Below are 18,628 nucleotides of genomic sequence, written 5' to 3'. Positions count from 1 at the left end.
CAGCGTGTCGAAGACTATGTGGTAGCCGTGCCGGGACAAATCGGCTGCATGGACATTGGGAATGGTCTCATAACTGCCGCCAGGTGAAGTTCTTGGCAAAAAACGTCGTCGCGTCGTCCATGACATCGATGCAACGCAGTAAAGCGGCGAAGCTCGGTTGCGACGTCACGAGGCAGCAGCAGTCGCCGGCAGCTACTAGTCCCCACAGGCGGCTTGCCGTGGGGCGAGGAGCTCCATTACAGGCGGTCGAAGGCAGCTCGCGGCCAAAAATGCTCCGCATGGTGGCTTGCCGTGGGGCCCCCGCGACCATCTGGTGCAGTGGGAATGTGGGATAGGTAAGGGAACTGCGACAGGGCCGAGACCGGGAGGAAGAAGGCGGAGGTCCCGACGGCCGAAATCATGCGCGACACGCGAGATGCAGAGGCAAGTGCGGATGTGCGTACCAAGAGCATCTCCACTAGGCTCCCCAAAAGGCCCTTTTCTCTAACTTTTTCATCGTCGGCAGTGAAAAAGTCTCCACTCACATTCCCAGGATCTCTTTTTTCGCCGGTTTTGTGCAATTTTAGCGCCGGCAGTCTCACCCGAAACCCAGTCCCCCGGGAGGCATCTGAAAGCGCCGGCGGTTTGTTTACGCATGCAAAGGCCCACCTGCAGCCACATCTCCCCCCCCCCCCCCCCACATTCTCTCCCCCGTCGCTTTCAGCCCGGCCCCCACCTTCTCTCTCCCCATCCACTTCTCTCTCCCTGCTCCGCCCGCGGCCCCGGTGCCTCCCCGCAGCGTCGCCTCCCGCGGCTGGTGCCTCCCCGTGCCAGCTTCGCCCGCGTCCCGGCCCGCAGAGTCGCCTCTCGTGCCAGCTCCGCCCGTGTCCCGGCCCGCAGCGTCCCCTCTGCGGCCGCGCGGCCGCGTCGGGCCGTCGCGCCGCCGTCCCGCAGCCGCGCACCCTCGCCACGCCAAGCTCCGGCTGGTGCGCGCCTCCTCCCTCGCCGCCATGTGCTCGCTCCCCACCGAGACCAAGGAGGAGCGGTGGCGTTGGCGCGAGATGCGCTCGCGCTTGCGGCAGGCACCACCCGTCCGAGCCGTTTCCACCCCCAAGCGCGCCGTCCTGCATGGTCAAGAGCGTGGTGTTCGACCTCGCCGGCGACGCGGCGGAGCTGTCGCTGGGCACGGCGAGGGTGGCGGCGGCCGTGAAGGGGCTCGACGTGCGACGTACCCTCACGCGCCGTCGTGCTAGCGATGGCGGGCAAGGGGAGGGGCGCCATCGTCAACGTCGGGTCCGGGTCGTCCGGCGTTCCCGCTCTACGCCGTGTACGCGGTCGGGCGGAGCACCTTCTCCACCGGCGCGCTCCGCCTGCTCGAGGCCGTCCGCCTCTCCGCCAAGACCAAGCCCATGCGCGGGCTCCTCGGAGATGTTCGTCACCCGCAAGATCACCCGCGCCATCGGCCGCATCAAGGTGGGGCTTGGGGTGGACACGGCTGGGAAAATTTTCATTCCCGGGCCAAAATCTTCGCCGGCGGCCCCCAGGCGGCGAAAAAAATGCCTCCTGGGGGGCTCAACGGCTGGAGAGAGCATCTCCAGCCGCGCCCCCAAGAGGCCCTCCCCAGGTGTTTTTTTAGCGCCGACGGGTGAAAATCGGCCCAGTCGCGTCCTCATGAGTCCGTTTTTCGTCGGGTTGGGTTGAAATAACAGCCGGCGCACCCAAGCCGAACTCGGCGCGCTGGGGCGCTTGGGGGCGCTGGCACAAGTGAAAACGGGTGTGGGGCCGCTCTGTCGGCGAGTAGAGACCCTTTTCCCGCCGTTTCTTCCCGATTTCCCCCCGGCTTCCCTCTCGTTCGCTCCATTCCTCCCGCCATTCTCCCTCCTCCTCCCCTCTCAGCCGGCCGCCATGCCGTCGAAGAAGTACGTGCTCCCCCGCGCCGCGACGGCTTCGACCGCCGTCGTCGCCCAGCCGAAGCTGAGGGCGCCGCCGTCCAAGCCACCGGGCATGTCCAACGCCGATTGGAGGACGGAAGTTCAGCATCGGGAGGCTGTCACCACCGACCGTCGGAATAGGGCCAACGCCAAGAAGGCCCGGGACAGCGCAGCGCACGCGGCTGCGGCTGTGGCGGATCAAGCGGAGCGCTCGGCCGAACAAGCCGAGGTGGCCCGCGTGGGGATGATGAATCCACCCGGCGGCCACGCCCAGTACGCGCCCTGGAGCCAGCAGAGTGTCGGTTCACCGGCCGGCTTCTCGTCGTCGCCGCACAGTGGGTTCAACCCCAACATCACCTTCCCCCCATGGTCACCCGGCACAGCGCACGCCCTCGCCCACCTTCGCCGGCGTGCAGTATCCGCCATAACTCACCGCCGGCCTACGCGTCCTCTCCGACACCGCCTTTCCGCCATGGCGCGCTGCCCTTCTCACAAGCGTCCACGTCGCACCTTAGCGACACCGACGCGACCGAAGCCGACATGGAGGACATCATTACGGCAGGCTCGGCCGCCGCCGTCGCGTCTCCCAGGTTTGCAACCCAGGACGAGACGGTGGACCTCGACGGCAACATGGACGGCGAGCTCGGGTACGGCGAGGAGGAGTCGGACGAGCAGGAGGAGGACGACGGGGAGGAGGAGGAGGAGCCGGCGCCGGTTCCGGCGAGGAGACGCAAGAAGAAAAAGGGGGCGGCCAAGACCGGCGAGCCGCGCATCAAGTGGGCGTCCAATGAGCAGGAATGCCTCGCCGAGGCGTGGAAAGTCGTCTGCCTCGACCCGATCACCGGCACGAACCAGAGCATCGAGACGTATTGGGAGCGCATCAAGGCCGAGTTCGACGAGCGCAAGCTCGTCGACCCCTACTTCAAAGGCGTGTACATGCAGCGCGGGTCGAAGGCAATGGCGAACCATTGGGGGCTCATCCAGTCGGCGTGCAACAAATGGCACGGGATCGTCGAGGAGATCGCGGCTCGCCGGGAGAGCGGCGCCAACATTGAGGATCAGGTATGGCACGCCGGTCTCCCACTTTTCATTTCGCCGTGCGCTCCCGCCGATTGTTTGTTCCTCGCCGCAGCTGGTGCGGATGTTCGCCATGTATCACCAGGACAACAGCGACCAAGACTTCAAGTACCTCCACGTGTTCAAGCGGATCGAGAAGTGCGAGAAGTGGGCGGATGTCCAGCGCACCCTCGCCAAGGCCAAAGAAACCTACAAGCCGGACGCGCCGACGCCGGGCGCGGGCGACGGGTGCCCCGAAGGCAACAAAGGGGCCAAGAAGGGGAAACACGCCGACTCGGCTACCGCGCGCGTGCAGGAGTCCATCGAGCATTGCCTCGCCGACGCACAGGCCCAGGCCGCCCTGCGTGAAGAGAAGACCGAGGCGCGGTGGTCGGCGTTGATGACGAGCAGCGCCGTCAAGCTCGACCTACTCCGGACTAACGTCGCCGCGAAGAAGAGGAACACCGACCTAGCTTTCCTGCTGGGCGGGGCGGACATGCTCCAGAGCAACGACAAGGCGGTCAAGGCGTGGTACTTGGCCGAGCGCGGCCTCATCCTGAACCAGCTGCCGTCGACGGCGCCGCCAACTCCCACGCCCACGCCGACGCCGCCGCCAAGCCCGAGCGATGATGCCTCCACGACTCCCCGCAGCACAGAAGCCACGCCGACGCCGCCCAACATAGAAGAAGCTCCGACCCCGCCAAGCCCGCGCACGCCGACTCTGCTGATGCCGGAGGCCGACCTCGCCGTCTGATGTGCTGCACGCGCGTCCTTTCTTTTTTGTACGCCGAACTTTTCATTCGATCGCCGAACTGTGGCCGCTTGATCGCCGGATTTGTGGCGTCTATTTTGTGAGCGGGAATGACTACGTTTGAATTGTCGCGGCGCCTGGGGGCGTGGCTGGGAGCTAGGTCGCCCCCAGGGGCCAATCTAGCGCCCGTTCGCCCCCAGGCCGCTCTTTTTTCGGCGCCCTGGGGGCCGAACGGCTGGAGATGCTCTAAAGGGTGTGTTGGTTGCTCACACAAGCTCAATCAGATCCGTTGTATGTAGCATCTTTTTGGTGTTGGGCAAACATTGTTGCGCCTGTATAGCACGGTTCTTAAAGCACCTCTGGGCCTGTATAGCTGGAAATGCTTAAGTTGTTCATTTCCAGCGAGCCAGGCCCAAGCGATGCTCTCGAGCCCATGTGGATGGCTCTGGCGAGACATGTATGTACCTGGTTTGTAGGTATTTTCTTCTAAGCACCTCTTTAATCTCCTTCATCCCTTCTACACAACCATGCTACGATTCGTCATAAGCTGTATACAAAAAATATGTTGAATTTCATGTTGCCGGACGGGTCGTAGTTTCGTTCACTCTATATGTTGAATTTCGTGTTCATATTTGAAGCTTTTTTGGATAAATTTGTGACACACAGTCGACCGTTTGAAGTTTCCTTTGAGGAGTAGTTCCACCTCACTGTTTGACACGACTTTCGTTGTGTGTGTTTTCTGTTTCACTAATCATAGACGAGCAACCCTCGCTCCTCCAGACGCTGACGCGCTTGCTCGCGCCGCAGCTCGTGAGCTTCTTGGCAGCCGCGGCGAGGCACGCCATGCAATCTCTCGGCATGGGGTCGCCTAGGAAAGCAGGTGAACGCCCCGCCACTGTCGGACTGCAAGGACGCGAACCCCGTCGGCGCAGTGGCTCCGGGCAGCATGGCCAGGAGTGGCAGGAGGACAAAGAAAAGGAGGGCGGCGAGGATGGCTATGGTGGTGAGCACGCAGGGGCGCCATGGACGTGCGTGACAGCCCCTCGCGCTGGCAGTGAGCCGGTGGAGGAGGAGCCACCAGAGAACATTTTACTTTAACCTCTCTATTCAGTGTAGTTGTTAACTCCTAATCATGATGCATGTATGCAACCAAACACCGGGTAGAAAATGCTTCCATGATGCAGGCAACCTATATGCAGGCGTCGTATTTTGGACTGTATCTCCTCAACCATGCTCTACCCGGCCTGGTCCGTTTTTTCATGCAACCTCCAAAAAAAGATGCAGGTAGCCAAACACACCCAAAGTTTCCTGCTGCGGTTGGCCACGCGCGGGGTCATTTTTTGCGTTTAGGCACGGCCGCACATGATATAAATTTGCATCTAGGGTGTGTTTTTTTGGTCCGACCTAAAATGGGACCATAAAAATATACATTTGCATCACCTGTTGGAGCTTGGTTATTTGGCCACAGTGATGCATAAAACTGTTTTTACATCAAGTTGCTCTATTTAGCATCACCTGCTGAAGATGCTCTAACCTCTAAGCGATCAATAAAGCAAGAAGAGATACTAAGGGGCTGTTCGGCATCGCTCCACTCCACAGCTCCCGGAGCGGAGTTGACGGAGTTGTAGATTAAAATGGTGGAGTTGTCATTTACCCGCTCCGCAGATTTCTGGAGCGGACCATTACCGAACAGGGCCTAAAAAATATAGCGATCAATAAAGCAAGAAGAGATACTAAAAAGTATGGAGCTCCTGGGTGCACGTACGCTTATGCTCAGGAGTACATAACTAGCACGAAACTATTGATATGCACGACCATTGCACGATGCCTCATCCTGCGGTGGGCAGCCGTTTGGTGCCATGCATGGACGGCTTGGTAGGCTTGCCGTCCAAAAATCATCTGCAGGGTGCCGTCTCCATAGCAGTGCTCTGAAAAAAAATCATATACAGACGGTGTGGACCTCCCTGAAGTACACGGAAACTGCAATAACCATTATCTTATTGTGCATCACAAGAACTGAAGAACATGTTCCATTCAACGACCGCCTCTTTATTCATTTGTACCTCCTGTATACGGAATTACATGTTCTATCCCCACGTTGCAACCATTGTTTCTGCCATGGGATTTTACATCTACAAATTGGCTGGTAATCTGGCCTTCTATACATTCCACATCTCGGCAAACAGAAGATCAATTAGCTTACAGTAAACAGAAAAATACAGTAACACAATGACGCCAATTTGTTTTTGTTTCTCCTTCCCATTCCAGAATATGCAGCCATGGAAACCATCCCATTTTGCTAGTTTCCTTCTACCCTTTCATGGTGGAGACCTCCTAATGTCTAGAATGTTTGGACTCAGAGGGGAAACTCTTTCTGAAGGACATCAAGGTTGCGGGAATCACATGCAGCAATCATATCACTGCGTGAAGCGTTACTGGTTGCAAAGGGGAGAAGGTGTTAGTAAGGTAAAATCATCATTAAAAATTTTGTTCATGTTCACATGTAGATAAAAGGAAGCGAATTGGACATACCCAAGTGAAATTCTCAAGTACTGCCAGGCATTGTCTGCTTTTGGATTCATGGAAACCGCCCTTACATAGTACCGAATGGAATCCTCGTACAGACCCTGCATAGAGAGCAGCTTAGAAATCAACCATGCAACAGGGGTTATATGTGAAAAACTGTTATCTATTATCATAATGAATTCATGTGCTGAGTTGTTACACCATTGGATAAAGATAGATTTCAGTGTTCATCATTAGTAAGTTTTTTTTTCGAAACGGAGGCAAAAGATTTGCCTCATCCATTAAATAAGCACAAGAGAGTTGCCCAGTTAATTAATGGAAAACCGGGCTAAAATCATCACAAACCGCCGAGCGGACATGCTACCCCACACACGCCTCAACAAAGAGGGCCTCGTCAAGATACACTCTGGCATCATCGTCATCACTTCTCCCCAACAGGCGTCATTGCCCTTCCTAATCTCCGAGCAAGCAACTCCGACTTCGCCGAAGATGAACATCAACCGAACCCTCACCATAGAGGCCATGTGTTACACAAAAAGACCTATGCCAAACTCAGCCACCTGCATCAACGGCAGCACAGCTCCGACTCTGATAGAGAGCTCCGAAGGAGAACAATGCAAGGTTGGGCCCTGAAAGACCACCGAACAGACCATCTGCTGCCTGTCATTGTCGCCACACGGCCCCGCCACCAGCTCCGACTTCACCGCAACAAGGCAACCCGAGGTAATCCCACGAACACGGCGGAGAGGAGCCGACTACCTCAACCATTGCCATGCCTCTGACTTCGTACGCCTCCGCTATCATTGCCATAGAAGCCTCGACGCCGGCACCGACGCCTTCCACTGGTCCCACTTGCCGATGCTCGGCTCCAAAGACGAAGCCCTCGAGAGGGGAAACGAAGCCAAGGCGTCGACAACGTCCGATCACACAGGATCTAGGGTTTTCCCCGAAGCCGGATCCATGCGGCAGGGGTGTGGCAGCACAGCAGCGATGCCTTCAAGAAGGTCTACGACGCCCGCAGCCGCCGCCATCGCCGGTTACATGCCCAAGGCCGAGATAGGGTCTTCACCCAAGCTAACACACCCAACCCGCATCCGCATCGGCAAGTCCACCAAGCACCACCACCACCACCACCACCAACGAACCAACCCGCCGACGAAAAGGTCGTCGCCATCGCCGCCGCAGCCAACCGCACCTCGCAAAGACCACCAATGGCCAATCACCAGCGCCAGCTGCCGGATCCATTGACGACCGAGAGCAGAGCCACCGGACACAGCACAACCACCACATCCTAGCACAACCACCACATCCTGTCAAGCACCATGCCAACAAGGAACGGAGGTGCACCGCCCGAGGCCGCGAACCACCATGGTTCCCGGTCGTGGCTCTACATCAGGTTCCGTCAAAGACCGTATCCCCCATCCCCGCACGACAAGGCCAGTAAATGAGTAGTTCACATTATAACCGTCTGCGCTTAATCACATTATTCACTAGGTGACATTCATTGTACAAAAAGTGCCCACATTTTTTATAGTATTGAGAGAGCATGATAACAAGACAACCATTTCAATAATAAAAGTGAAAGAACATAAACTCACTTATGTAATGATGACAAGCATGTTAGTGGGCCAGTGGAGTAATGTTAACTCAATATAAGGTTTCTTATCTCGCATCACAGGGTATTTGCGAAAAATGCAATTATACCAGTCAACAACATGATTGAGTGATCATTGTGCCATACAAGAATTACCTGGTTGGCATAGCTAATTCCCATATTAGCCCACGCACGGACGTAGTTGGGCTTCAAATCTAGAGCCTGAAATAACAAGCAACATTTGGGGTTACTTCCAAGCACTTTTTAGCATACCACAATCAACATCCAAAGTAATAAGCCAAAGACCTGGGGTACTCTTTAGTATACCCGTATTTTCTGAAATGCACACTAAGATGGTTTTCATCAGTCATCCACTTTATAGTTTATACTAAAAAAATAAGTGAAGGATGCAAATAAACATGTATTTGTAGGATTGGACACCAAATCAATGGGATTACACTGCACCACAAATAATTTGATTATATCTCATCTGATATACTGTGATGCAAGAAGCACTTGGGATGTACACGCAGCAGCAAACACAATCTTGGTGTCAATCACACAGAAACTTATCCACATTCCGCAGAGAGGGATTTAGCTGCCCCAATCCCAATGTTTGTGATATGCGACATTACTTTCCATACGCCAATCAGTCCATTAGTTGATCATTTCAGTTTTTTTAGCTTCAACATGCATAGAAACGCTTTATTTTTAAACTATATTTGTCAGACAATAATCATACTGCTAGCTTTTGCAGTTTGCACTGGAAATACAACTGCCAGAGCATTCCTTAAAAAGGAATAGCCAGAGTCTGTGATAAAGACAAAGCGCTATACTTCTTGAACCAAGCATATAAATACACTTAAAAACAGAACGAAGCTTTCACCAAAGTTGGAAGTTCAAGCACGTTCCAAAAAATAATTACCTGCTGGTATGCCAGTACGGCATCAGCACTCTGGATGCTGTTTGCTTGGGTCGCACCGAGCTTGTTCCAGAGAGAATAGTCTTGTGGTTTCAGCTGTAGTGCCGTCTTAAATGAAGCTATAGCTTTATCATATTCTCTTGATAAGTTGTACAAGACACCCAGAACTATGTGGACATCAGCATCCTCAGGCGACATCTGAGCAGCTTCATTAAACAATCTAACAACCTGGTGAGAGGTAGGTTGTTTAGTATCCTAAACTAATAACTTCTAGTAAGATCAGAAAACAGATAGTACAGACACATGATTACAGTTAATAATATCTCACAGAAAGGTACAATAAACTGAGACAGTTATACAGAATACCATTTGGAAGCTGGAGATGGAAAGGTTTAACAAGTTAAAATTGTTCGTTTGATACACCATCATTACGAATTACATATCCCTCACTTACATCTGGACCATATGGTGAATCAGTTTGGTGGGGAGCGGCGAGAGCTCCATACTTTGGATGATTCTGAAGCCATCTCGAAAGATATCTTAATGCTTCTCCCTGTTCCAACTCTGCAGTAATCATATAAGATAAATAGATCCTCTCATGATGGTATACACAAATATTGAAGTATAAAAACCGAAAGTCGGCCTATTTCGACAAATTTCCTACTTTAACAGAATTTCAAAATATATTAGAACATGTTATGAGCACAACTATTGCAGCATTATTGGTTTATTACACACTGGGGAGGAGGAGGCTTGGAGCATTGGGAAGTTTTTCCAACTGTAAATGAAAATTGAAAAACCTGGAGGATGGCTTAGTTTTTACAATTGAAACTAGCTTGCACAATGCAGATACCTGTTAATTTCCAATCCTACCTTCTACCACTTCATTTCTTATAAGAGCAACTCCAGCAGATTAAGCAGGTCACTGAAATGCTCACATAAATAACACTCACCGTTTGTGTGACTGACACCAAGAGCAAGAAGAACTTCCAAGTTGGTAGGATTGGCCTCCTGGGCACGCAGCATTGCAGCTATGGCCTGAAAGCAAGGAAATAAGTTAATAATAGCAGACTCTTTTAGCAAAGAAGAAGCATGGAGCCCATCCCATAGATCCCAAGATTCTTAGAACTAACATTTTTTATTTGTTTTGTATATATGAATATCTAATTCTTGTGAGGTAAACTACATTAGAGAATGGTTCACATCATTAGTCACGAGAATTAGCATATTGCTTTGGCCTTTCAGACTATATAAAACAATATTCCTTGAAGATGATCTAAACTCGGTCATGAACAAACATGATGCATTCAATACATCCATACTGGACTACCATAGTGACAATAATCTGTTGAACATATGCCAAACATGTACTCCCTCTAACAGGGAGTACAGTATGGATGTATTGGATGCATCATGTTTGTTCATGACCGACAGGGAGTACATGTTTGGCATATGTTGAACGGATTATTGTCACTATGGTAGACCAGTATGGATGTATTGGATGCATCATGTTTGTTCATGACCGAGTTTAGATCATTTTCAAGGAATATTGTTTTATCTAGTCTGAAAGGCCAAAGCAATATGCTAATTCTCGTGACTAATGATGTGAACCATTCTGGAGGGAGTATTATAATACTTGGTATAGGGATGAAAACGGAGCGGAATCTTTGTGTCTGGTCCACAGAAAAACGGAAACGGAAAAAAAAAGTGAAAATGGAAATCTTGCACGACAGAATTTCTTAGGCAGAAAGGGAAACAAAAACGGTACAACATTTTTCGGCAGAACAGCCACGAAAACGAAATATCTGTTTCCATAAATACGGAAATTTCCGTTATTAGCATGGCTGTGTGTGGCCCAATAATCCAGCGGGCAACAGTGAACAGCACACATGCAATGTGTGGGCCAACCGGAATGCAAATACAACCTTAACCTAATCCCCTGTCCCTAATTGACAAAGGACAGAGCAGGCGAGCACGCCGCCATGGCGCCATCCAATCATCCCGAGCCCACACGCTGCCACCCATCCATCTTTGCTGCGGTGCCATGCAACCAGAGCGCCTCCACCACCATCATCTGTCGCAGGGCCACTGCCCTCCTCGGTTGACGTCGATGCCTTATGCCAATAGGGGTGGAAACGGATTGGATAGTACCCTTCCCACTTCCGTTTTCATATTTCAAAAACAAATATGAATGCTGAATATGAGTACGGAGCGGATGTTACTCGAATATGGATATGGACCGGATGTTTTCTCAATTCAGAACCGATACAAATATCTTATAATTTAGTGACATATGTTAGGTAAAAGAAATAAGTCAACAATTATATGACCTAAGATAATCGACTCGCACCATACAATAAATCAATGACAGACCAGTAGACGGAGAAACACTGTTGAAGTATATGGGGAATGCCCAACCTTCTCCATCAGTTCGACTTTTGGAGAAACTGGTTGGTGCATGAAGCATGGTATGCTATCAGAGACAGAGGTCTCGAGTTCGAGTCCTGGCTAGTGTGATTGTTTTCTACAATTGCTGCTCGCTCCCTTCCACGTTTGAGGCACGCAGCAAGACTGATAAAGACTGCACACGAGTGGGGGTATTGGTATATGTGGAATGCCCAACCTTCTCCATCAGTTTGGATTTTTGGAGCAACTGGTTGGTGCGTGAAACCTAATACATACTACTATAATGCATAATAGTTTCTAAGTTGGATCATACAAAAAGTAAGTAAGATTCGACGACTTTTTAGGCGAGTATCTCCAATAGGTGCCCTATAATAAGGCACCAAATTATGGTTGGAGAAAAATTTGCAACACCTAAAAGTGCTTTTTACAACACCAAAAACCTCCTTCCCAGTGCTTTTTTACAACACCAAGATTGTGTGGTCCCGAGTGGCCCTCCTGGTGTTGCAAAATTTGCAACACTTGGTGTAGGTCTTGTATATTTGGAGTAAAACTTTTTGCATATATATGGCACCTATTGGATCAGCGTTTTTGGCCCCTCGTGATGTAAAAAGTGATCCTGCACTATTTTAGGGCACGTATTGGAGATGCTCTTATGTTGGATAATCCCTCCGTTTCTTTTTACTCTGCGTATAAAATTTGTTTGAAGTCAAACTACGTAAAGTTTGACCAAATTTATCTTAAAAATATCAACATTTACAATACAAAAGTTCTATAGTATGAAAGTTAATTTCATGATGCATCTAATGATATTGATTTCATATTGTGAATATTGATATTTTTTCTTATATAGTTGGTCAAACTTTACAAAGTTTGAATTTAGACAAATTTTATATGCAGACTAAAAAGAAACGGAGGGAGTACTTAGCATATAGGGCTAGAATTGCTTAAATTGGCTAACATGTTTTTTTTCAGATACGGATATATCCAGTTCCATATCCACATTTGTTTCAAAATCCCATACAACATTTGTATTTGTAAAAAGAATCCAGATATTTTCCATATCCATTTTCATTTTAGTTCGGATGCCAATATTGACTTGCAATATAGGGGGTTTTCTCGAATATGGATATCGGATATTTCAAATTTTTCACCGCCACTTTCCACCCTTCTACGCCGGTAAACCTCTCAGATGCCTACGCGCCACGCCTGGATAGTTCAAGGGTTCTTTTTGCTCCAGCGAATGTGCCGTATACGCTCCATACCTCCTGCCCAGGGTATCTGTATTTGTTTCTGCTCCCACTAAAAAAATATGAAAACAAATGTGACATCACTCAATTCTGGCTGTTTCCGCTCCATTTTTCATCCCTGACTCGCCATATGAACATCAGAACATCACAGCATCTAAAATTAACGAGAGGGGCACAATTACCTGCTGGTCATCATCATTTTCAGCATGTGTTACTCCAAGCAACCTCCAACCTTCAGCATTATCAGGGTTCTTTAAAACTTCAGCCTCCAGAGCAAGAGCAGCTTCACTTAAGAGGCCCTTCCGAAAGAGCTCCTGCCCTTCCTGCATTGGATTAGGATGACCAACATATGGGTTCATCTCAGAAAAAACATAAACCCCTCGAGAAGCGCCAGAACTTTTGGAAGCTGACAGTTGGTTCTGAAACCTACAAACAATGTACAATGATAGTTAATGGTAAGCTGCAATTGCTATGCGTAAGGGGCTTCTGTAAAACAGAACATAACCAACCAATGGTAAAAACAAATGACTTCTCAATGAATATTAACCAAGCTCTAGGTTCTTTTAGTAATCTGACACAGAAATTGGTCAGATAACATATCAAGAAAGAAGCAACAGAGGTTGGCTCAACCTTAATACTATTAGCAAAGACACAGAAACAAGAGACTTGTACTTACTCATCTGCCCATGGATCAGCAGAGCTCTCACCAAAAGCTCCTCCACTGAACTCCTCTGCCCAATCATCCATATTCAATTTGGAGAACTCATCGACCCACTTCTCTTTGAGCCCACTCTGATTCTGTTCACTAGAGAACTCACTAACCCAATTATCGGCCCCTTGTGAAAGCTGTAGAACAAGTATTAGTGAGGCAAAATTATCAGTGCCCAGCAGATGTACGTGTGAAAGAAGGGACATCAATGTACTATTCCTAAATAGCTCAACCCACTACCTATTTTTCCTACACATGCAAGCATGCCACATGAGCAAGTCCTGCCATGCAAGTCATAAATTACATGTTTTTCGCATTACTCTATGCATGCAGGGCTGCCACATCATCAATTTGTGCATGTTAGTTATAAGTTATTTTTCATTGGATTTTATATTGACAGTATATGTTTTCGGCGATTGCAGCATACCGACGTATTTCATCCTTCACATTTTTTGTTAGAAATGATATTCTGTTAACTGGAATTCATTTTTTATTCTCTTTTTATATGCTTCATGTTTTTCACCTTTTTAAGCTTACATTTTCTTTCCATTAGTTTTATATGTTTTTTAAGCAACTATTTATGCATAATCTAACAAGATTCCTGTAGCAACGCTTGGGGGGCATCATCTAGTGTTGCTAAATGATGATACCATTATTACACCACTGTTCCTTTTTTTACATTGCCTGGAAAAACTAGAACCCCGTTTGACCATGGAATGCATTAATTTACACACGTCCAGCTCTCAGGTGAAAACTAAACCCCGTTTAGCACACCATACAATCATTTAAATGCATCCAGCTCTCTGGTATTACCTCTTCATGCACAAACTGATCTGCCCAAGAATTTGCATTAGCATTATGCTGTGTTTGAAATTCATCAGCCCAGCCATTGGATTGGGATGCTGAACCTTGTTTTACTTGGTTATCTTCTATAATAAGTTCACCACGGCTCATCTTTGAAACAAACTGGAAGAATTTAGAATTCTTCCAAAAAGGAAAAAGAAAGTGTCATCAGGTGCTTAAGACAGGACGATCATAATGATGATCCTATATATAGTACTCCCTCCGTAAAGAAATAAAAGAGCGTTTAGATCATTTAGTGATCTAAACGCTCTTATATTTCTTTACGGAGTATAATATAAGGTTGCAAGCAATACAGTTGATTAACTTAATGTAAATAAACAATATTATTACTGGTGAAAGATACAGGCTTAAGAAAGAGTCGTCATGATCCAACATCCACAAAATTTGTGTTTGAACCATGAAATGTAATAGGCGGTATCCGTAGAATATCTGGCAGAACATATATACTAAATAAATAGGATTTCATATCACCCCAATTGCCACTGAAAAATAGTGTTTTTGACATAAACAGAAACATTGGACACGTGTGTGGTATAACACGATTTATCAATAGTGTGTCGTACGCCAATAAGAAGAAACAATACAACACTCATTCACAATATGTTAGTTCATTTCTGCCTATCCAATAGAGGTTCTTCTCTATCAGTTTGGAAAGCAAGATCCTATTTAGGAGGTTTGATCTGACTTTTGGAGGATTCATTGAGATACTTTAGGCCTGTTGGACCTAATCTAGAACATTAAGGTTTAGCCTAACATATCAAGATGCAAATGCAATCACATCAATCGCAGAGATAACATGAGTAGGATATTTCCTTATGAAGAAAAATAAATTATGATGAATTGTTGTTCAAGCAAATTTCCACTGTAGTGGGTGCAAGCAAAATAGAGTTACATGTACAACCAGGCCATCATAAATACCTGGAACTTTGGGTCATTGTTACTTGATAATGTTTCTGCAAGCATACGGGATTGCTGCATAGCTGCGAGATTTGCCATGTTCGCTCCTCCCATCTGACCCATGGCCATCTGAGACTGATGCTGAGATAACATAAAGTACATAGCATAATTTAAGCCATGTATCCCACAAATGAACATGCTCGTGCAGAAGGAAACTAAATTATGACGAGTATGCAGATTTCCATACAAATTACAAGGCTTTATTTTTTTTACTTTATAAGCCAACTAAAACTAGTTAATATTTAAGAGATATATTGAAAGGATGTGATCCTTTATCACCTCATGTTCTAGAATAACTACATTTAGTAAAAGTAAGAATTCTATGTTTACATAAGACTGTCTAAAATACACACACATACATATACAAAGAATATCTTAAACTATATTTCTAAATACAGCATACAATTACTCATAGATACCATAATATCTCGCTCAATGGATAGGGTAGGGAAACTATCAGATTACAACTGGGTAATGGCATACCAAACCAAACACACATATCCTTCTCAAACAAACTTTCTTATTGGATTGTGTTTCCTGTTGGATATTAGGTATTTACTCACGAAAATGGAAAACATAATTTTCTAATGTTTACGAGAAAATTCCAGTAGAAACAGAACAAACTCAAGAATATTGCAGCGCATGGTGCAGATACAAATAAATCCAGAATTGCATTTGGATACACAGATAGCCAGATATCATCATTTATTGGGCAATCAGATTATCCAGATAAAACGGTACCAATTGCAACATAGTTATACTGGCCTAGAAGCTAAACAGTATCTTCAGCATGGCTGAACTTGGCTCTAGGATGCGTTGTCTGCTCATATGGTAAGTATAAACAATGAAAAAACATGCTTCGCAATTGATGGTTGTGAAAATGTCAAACAGGCATTTAGAAGGCTCTGACCTGTTCAAACTCAGAGGCCCATCCATTGGGACCATATTGCTGCTCAAAAGAGTGCGCCCAACCCTCAGGGTTATTATTCTGCTTGCCAAACTCAGTGATCCAACCCTCAGGGTTATTGTTTTGCTTGCCGGACTCACTAATCCAATTATTTGCAGCATTGTGCATTGGGCCAGATCTCAAAGCACTTTGGGACTGATTCCAGTACTCCTCCATCTCTGGGTACGGCCCATGCAGGGGATTTTTCATTCGATGACTATTGTCAATATCAAGAGAATGCAGCAGTGTATTCACCTGATATACGGATAAAAGTGTTACATTCATGAATGTTCTTCTAGTAAACATTCATCAACGAAACATAGGCAGCACATGGAACTTAGAACGTCAAGCAAGTCAACAGGAAACTACTGAGCTAAGCTAATGGAGAAAGGACAGAAATAAGTGTTGTGAGCAAAGTTGTATGGTCAATGGCAATTCCAGTCACAAATGTAAGAAAAGTTAACCTGTGCTTGTATATATTCTTCAGGTTGATCGGCCAAAATATGGCGTGCCATTATGCAGCTGCGATCACGTATACATTGTTTGTCGGCTTCGGACAAACCAAGAGCTGGTACTGGGACAGGTTGAAATGGCACACCAGCTCGGCCACTTGAAAGAAAAGAATGCAGAACACCAGATAAGACCCTTTGTGGCGGACCTGGAACAGAAGTTAGGAGTCATTGCAATGTGAGGTTAATAGACAAGCATTCACAGTACACAGAAATTCTAAGACACAGAAATCTACCATCCAAGGCCGGTCCCAAGGTAGGGCCTGCATTGTTATAAATTTGCTCAAACTCTGCAAAGTTTGCTCCTGGCCCTCCAAATGCAGAATGCCCCGGAGGGCGAAAAGATTCAACCCAATCATTAGCAGGACTCCCACGCATGAAGTCGGCACCCTGCAAGTGCTCAACAACAGTTAGGAGTGGCCAAACGGGACACAAAAAGACAGTTTTGGAGAATCACCATTACCCGTGCAAATGGTCGTTGATCTTGCTTGAACTCATTCTCAGAGCCAGGGACAGTAGACAGTGGAGTAGTGCTATAATCAGACGTAGTTGGAACATTAACTGAGACTCCAGGAAGTCCCTTTAGTGACTGCACAAAGAAAACGTTATAACCAATGTTTTCTTGGAGTTCGGCTACAATTTGTCAATTTCGATGTTAAGTTGTTAACCACTCCACATTTCCAATTTAATCCACACAACACATATTCTAATAGAATATGGAAACTGGTAGGAGACAAAAAAATATGTCTTCACATATACCTCATGACTAGTAGTAATTTCAAAGTAAGTAGGTCAATCAGACATCTTCAGATAAAATAATTCACAGAATACTTCAATCGGCGAACTAATTGGTGGCCTAAAATTTACAAAACACTGACTCGAGTATCTCGCATAGCACTTCAGGAAGAACGTCCTTTAGGAACATGGTTTAAGAGTAATAAGGTAAAAGGGAACAGATACAGAACCTTGAACCAGTAATAGCCTTGGCCCGTCAAGTCAGTCTAAACCAATACACCAAGCAATCAGAGACATGCGGCAGACCAAACCACGAATGAACCATATTCAGCGCATCTAGACCTAGACTGGCGCATGGGATACGGGCACAGATGAACCATTAGCTTCGCACAACGGAAGTAGCATATGGGCACAAAGAACCTAAAGAACGCCAATTCATCCAGGTCCAACCATCACCGCAGCAACAGAGAGTAAGCCGAGAGGACAAAACGACGGGGCTAGGTTTTACCTCCGCTTTGTGGGACTGACCGAAGACTTTGTTGGCGAAGGCAGCGAGGGGGTTGTTGGATGAGGACGCCTCGTCCGTGGGACAGCTGGTATTGCCGGTGATGAGGTGGCGCGTCCCCATGTCCGCCGAAGGACGCCGCCGGCGCCTGAAGGATGCGCGGGCGCTGCTCCGATCGCCGGCGGCGAGGGGCGTTCAGCCCGAGGAGATGGGGAGGGGGAGGGAGGAGTCGTGCTGCGGCGCGGTGGCTCGGCGGGCCTGGGGAGGAGTAGGCTGTTGTGGACCCGATAAGGCCAGGACACGTGGGAGATTTTTTTTCTGTGTGCGTATGGGTGGTTGGGAACTTTTTTTTTTCGTTCACACACGAGAAAACACAGGGAACGGTTTTTTCTTTCCTTTCAAAAAATTCGAAATTTCAGGTTGGTTGAAGACTTGAAGTCTTTCCTATTTCTATAGTCCAAAGGGTTTTTTTTCGCGTTCCAGTGTGAAAACAGGAAATTTTTTCTTCTCTTTAAAAAATAATTCAAGTTGGTTGAAGACTTGAAGTCTTCCTGTTTTTTTAGTCCAAAGGATCTTCCTATTTTTCTTTCGCATTGCAGTGTGAAAATGCTGGAATTCCCCCGATTTTGCTCTTGCAAAATTCGTGCACTTTTCAACGAAGTGTTTAGGAATTTATTTGCCCAAAAATTTTCTTCACCGCCTTCGCCACGCGAGGTTGATCCATAGTTTAAAAAACTAAACCGGACCACCGGTCGGACCGGAAAAGACAGGAACCCAAGGCCTCAGCGGTTTTATAAGCTAATCAGACTGTGCTGCAAATGGACGAACAAAACCGGTTGAACCGGACATTTTTTTTCACTCAACCCAGAAGAAAAAAACAAAACCGGTTGAGCAGGGAGCACACAATAGCATCGCTGGGAAAGAGAAAAAATAATTGTCTCCGTTGGCCTTCAATCCTCGATCGCAAGGAACCTAGGCTGAGATCACCAAT

The 18,628-nt window shown here is 47.6% G+C and overlaps 1 protein-coding gene across 2 annotated transcripts; it reads right to left on the bottom strand.

The window, feature by feature from the left end:
- Window positions 1-5,745: 5,745 nt before the first annotated feature.
- LOC123164010 (peroxisome biogenesis protein 5) lies at window positions 5,746-17,942 on the bottom strand. 2 transcript variants are annotated; one of them, XM_044581422.1, is made up of 15 exons: window positions 17,641-17,941; window positions 16,861-16,986; window positions 16,634-16,787; window positions 16,353-16,546; window positions 15,853-16,143; window positions 14,904-15,023; window positions 13,935-14,105; window positions 13,089-13,258; window positions 12,595-12,838; window positions 9,713-9,797; window positions 9,214-9,323; window positions 8,763-8,987; window positions 7,994-8,059; window positions 6,250-6,344; window positions 5,746-6,152 (listed from the first exon to the last, which is right to left on the bottom strand). In XM_044581422.1, the coding sequence occupies exons 1-15, from the start codon at window positions 17,758-17,760 to the stop codon at window positions 6,074-6,076; spliced, it is 2,250 nt and encodes a 749-aa protein (XP_044437357.1). In that variant the 5' UTR covers window positions 17,761-17,941; the 3' UTR covers window positions 5,746-6,073. The 2 variants fall into 2 exon arrangements, with proteins under 2 accessions (XP_044437357.1, XP_044437358.1); XM_044581423.1 differs by lacking the exon at window positions 13,935-14,105 and having other exon boundaries at window positions 17,641-17,942.
- Between the last annotated feature and the right edge of the window lie 686 nt (window positions 17,943-18,628).

Source organism: Triticum aestivum, chromosome 7D (genome assembly GCF_018294505.1).
Source record: "Triticum aestivum cultivar Chinese Spring chromosome 7D, IWGSC CS RefSeq v2.1, whole genome shotgun sequence".
NCBI classification, from domain to species: domain Eukaryota; kingdom Viridiplantae; phylum Streptophyta; class Magnoliopsida; order Poales; family Poaceae; genus Triticum; species Triticum aestivum.
This window is presented reverse-complemented; position numbering and strand designations above follow the sequence as displayed.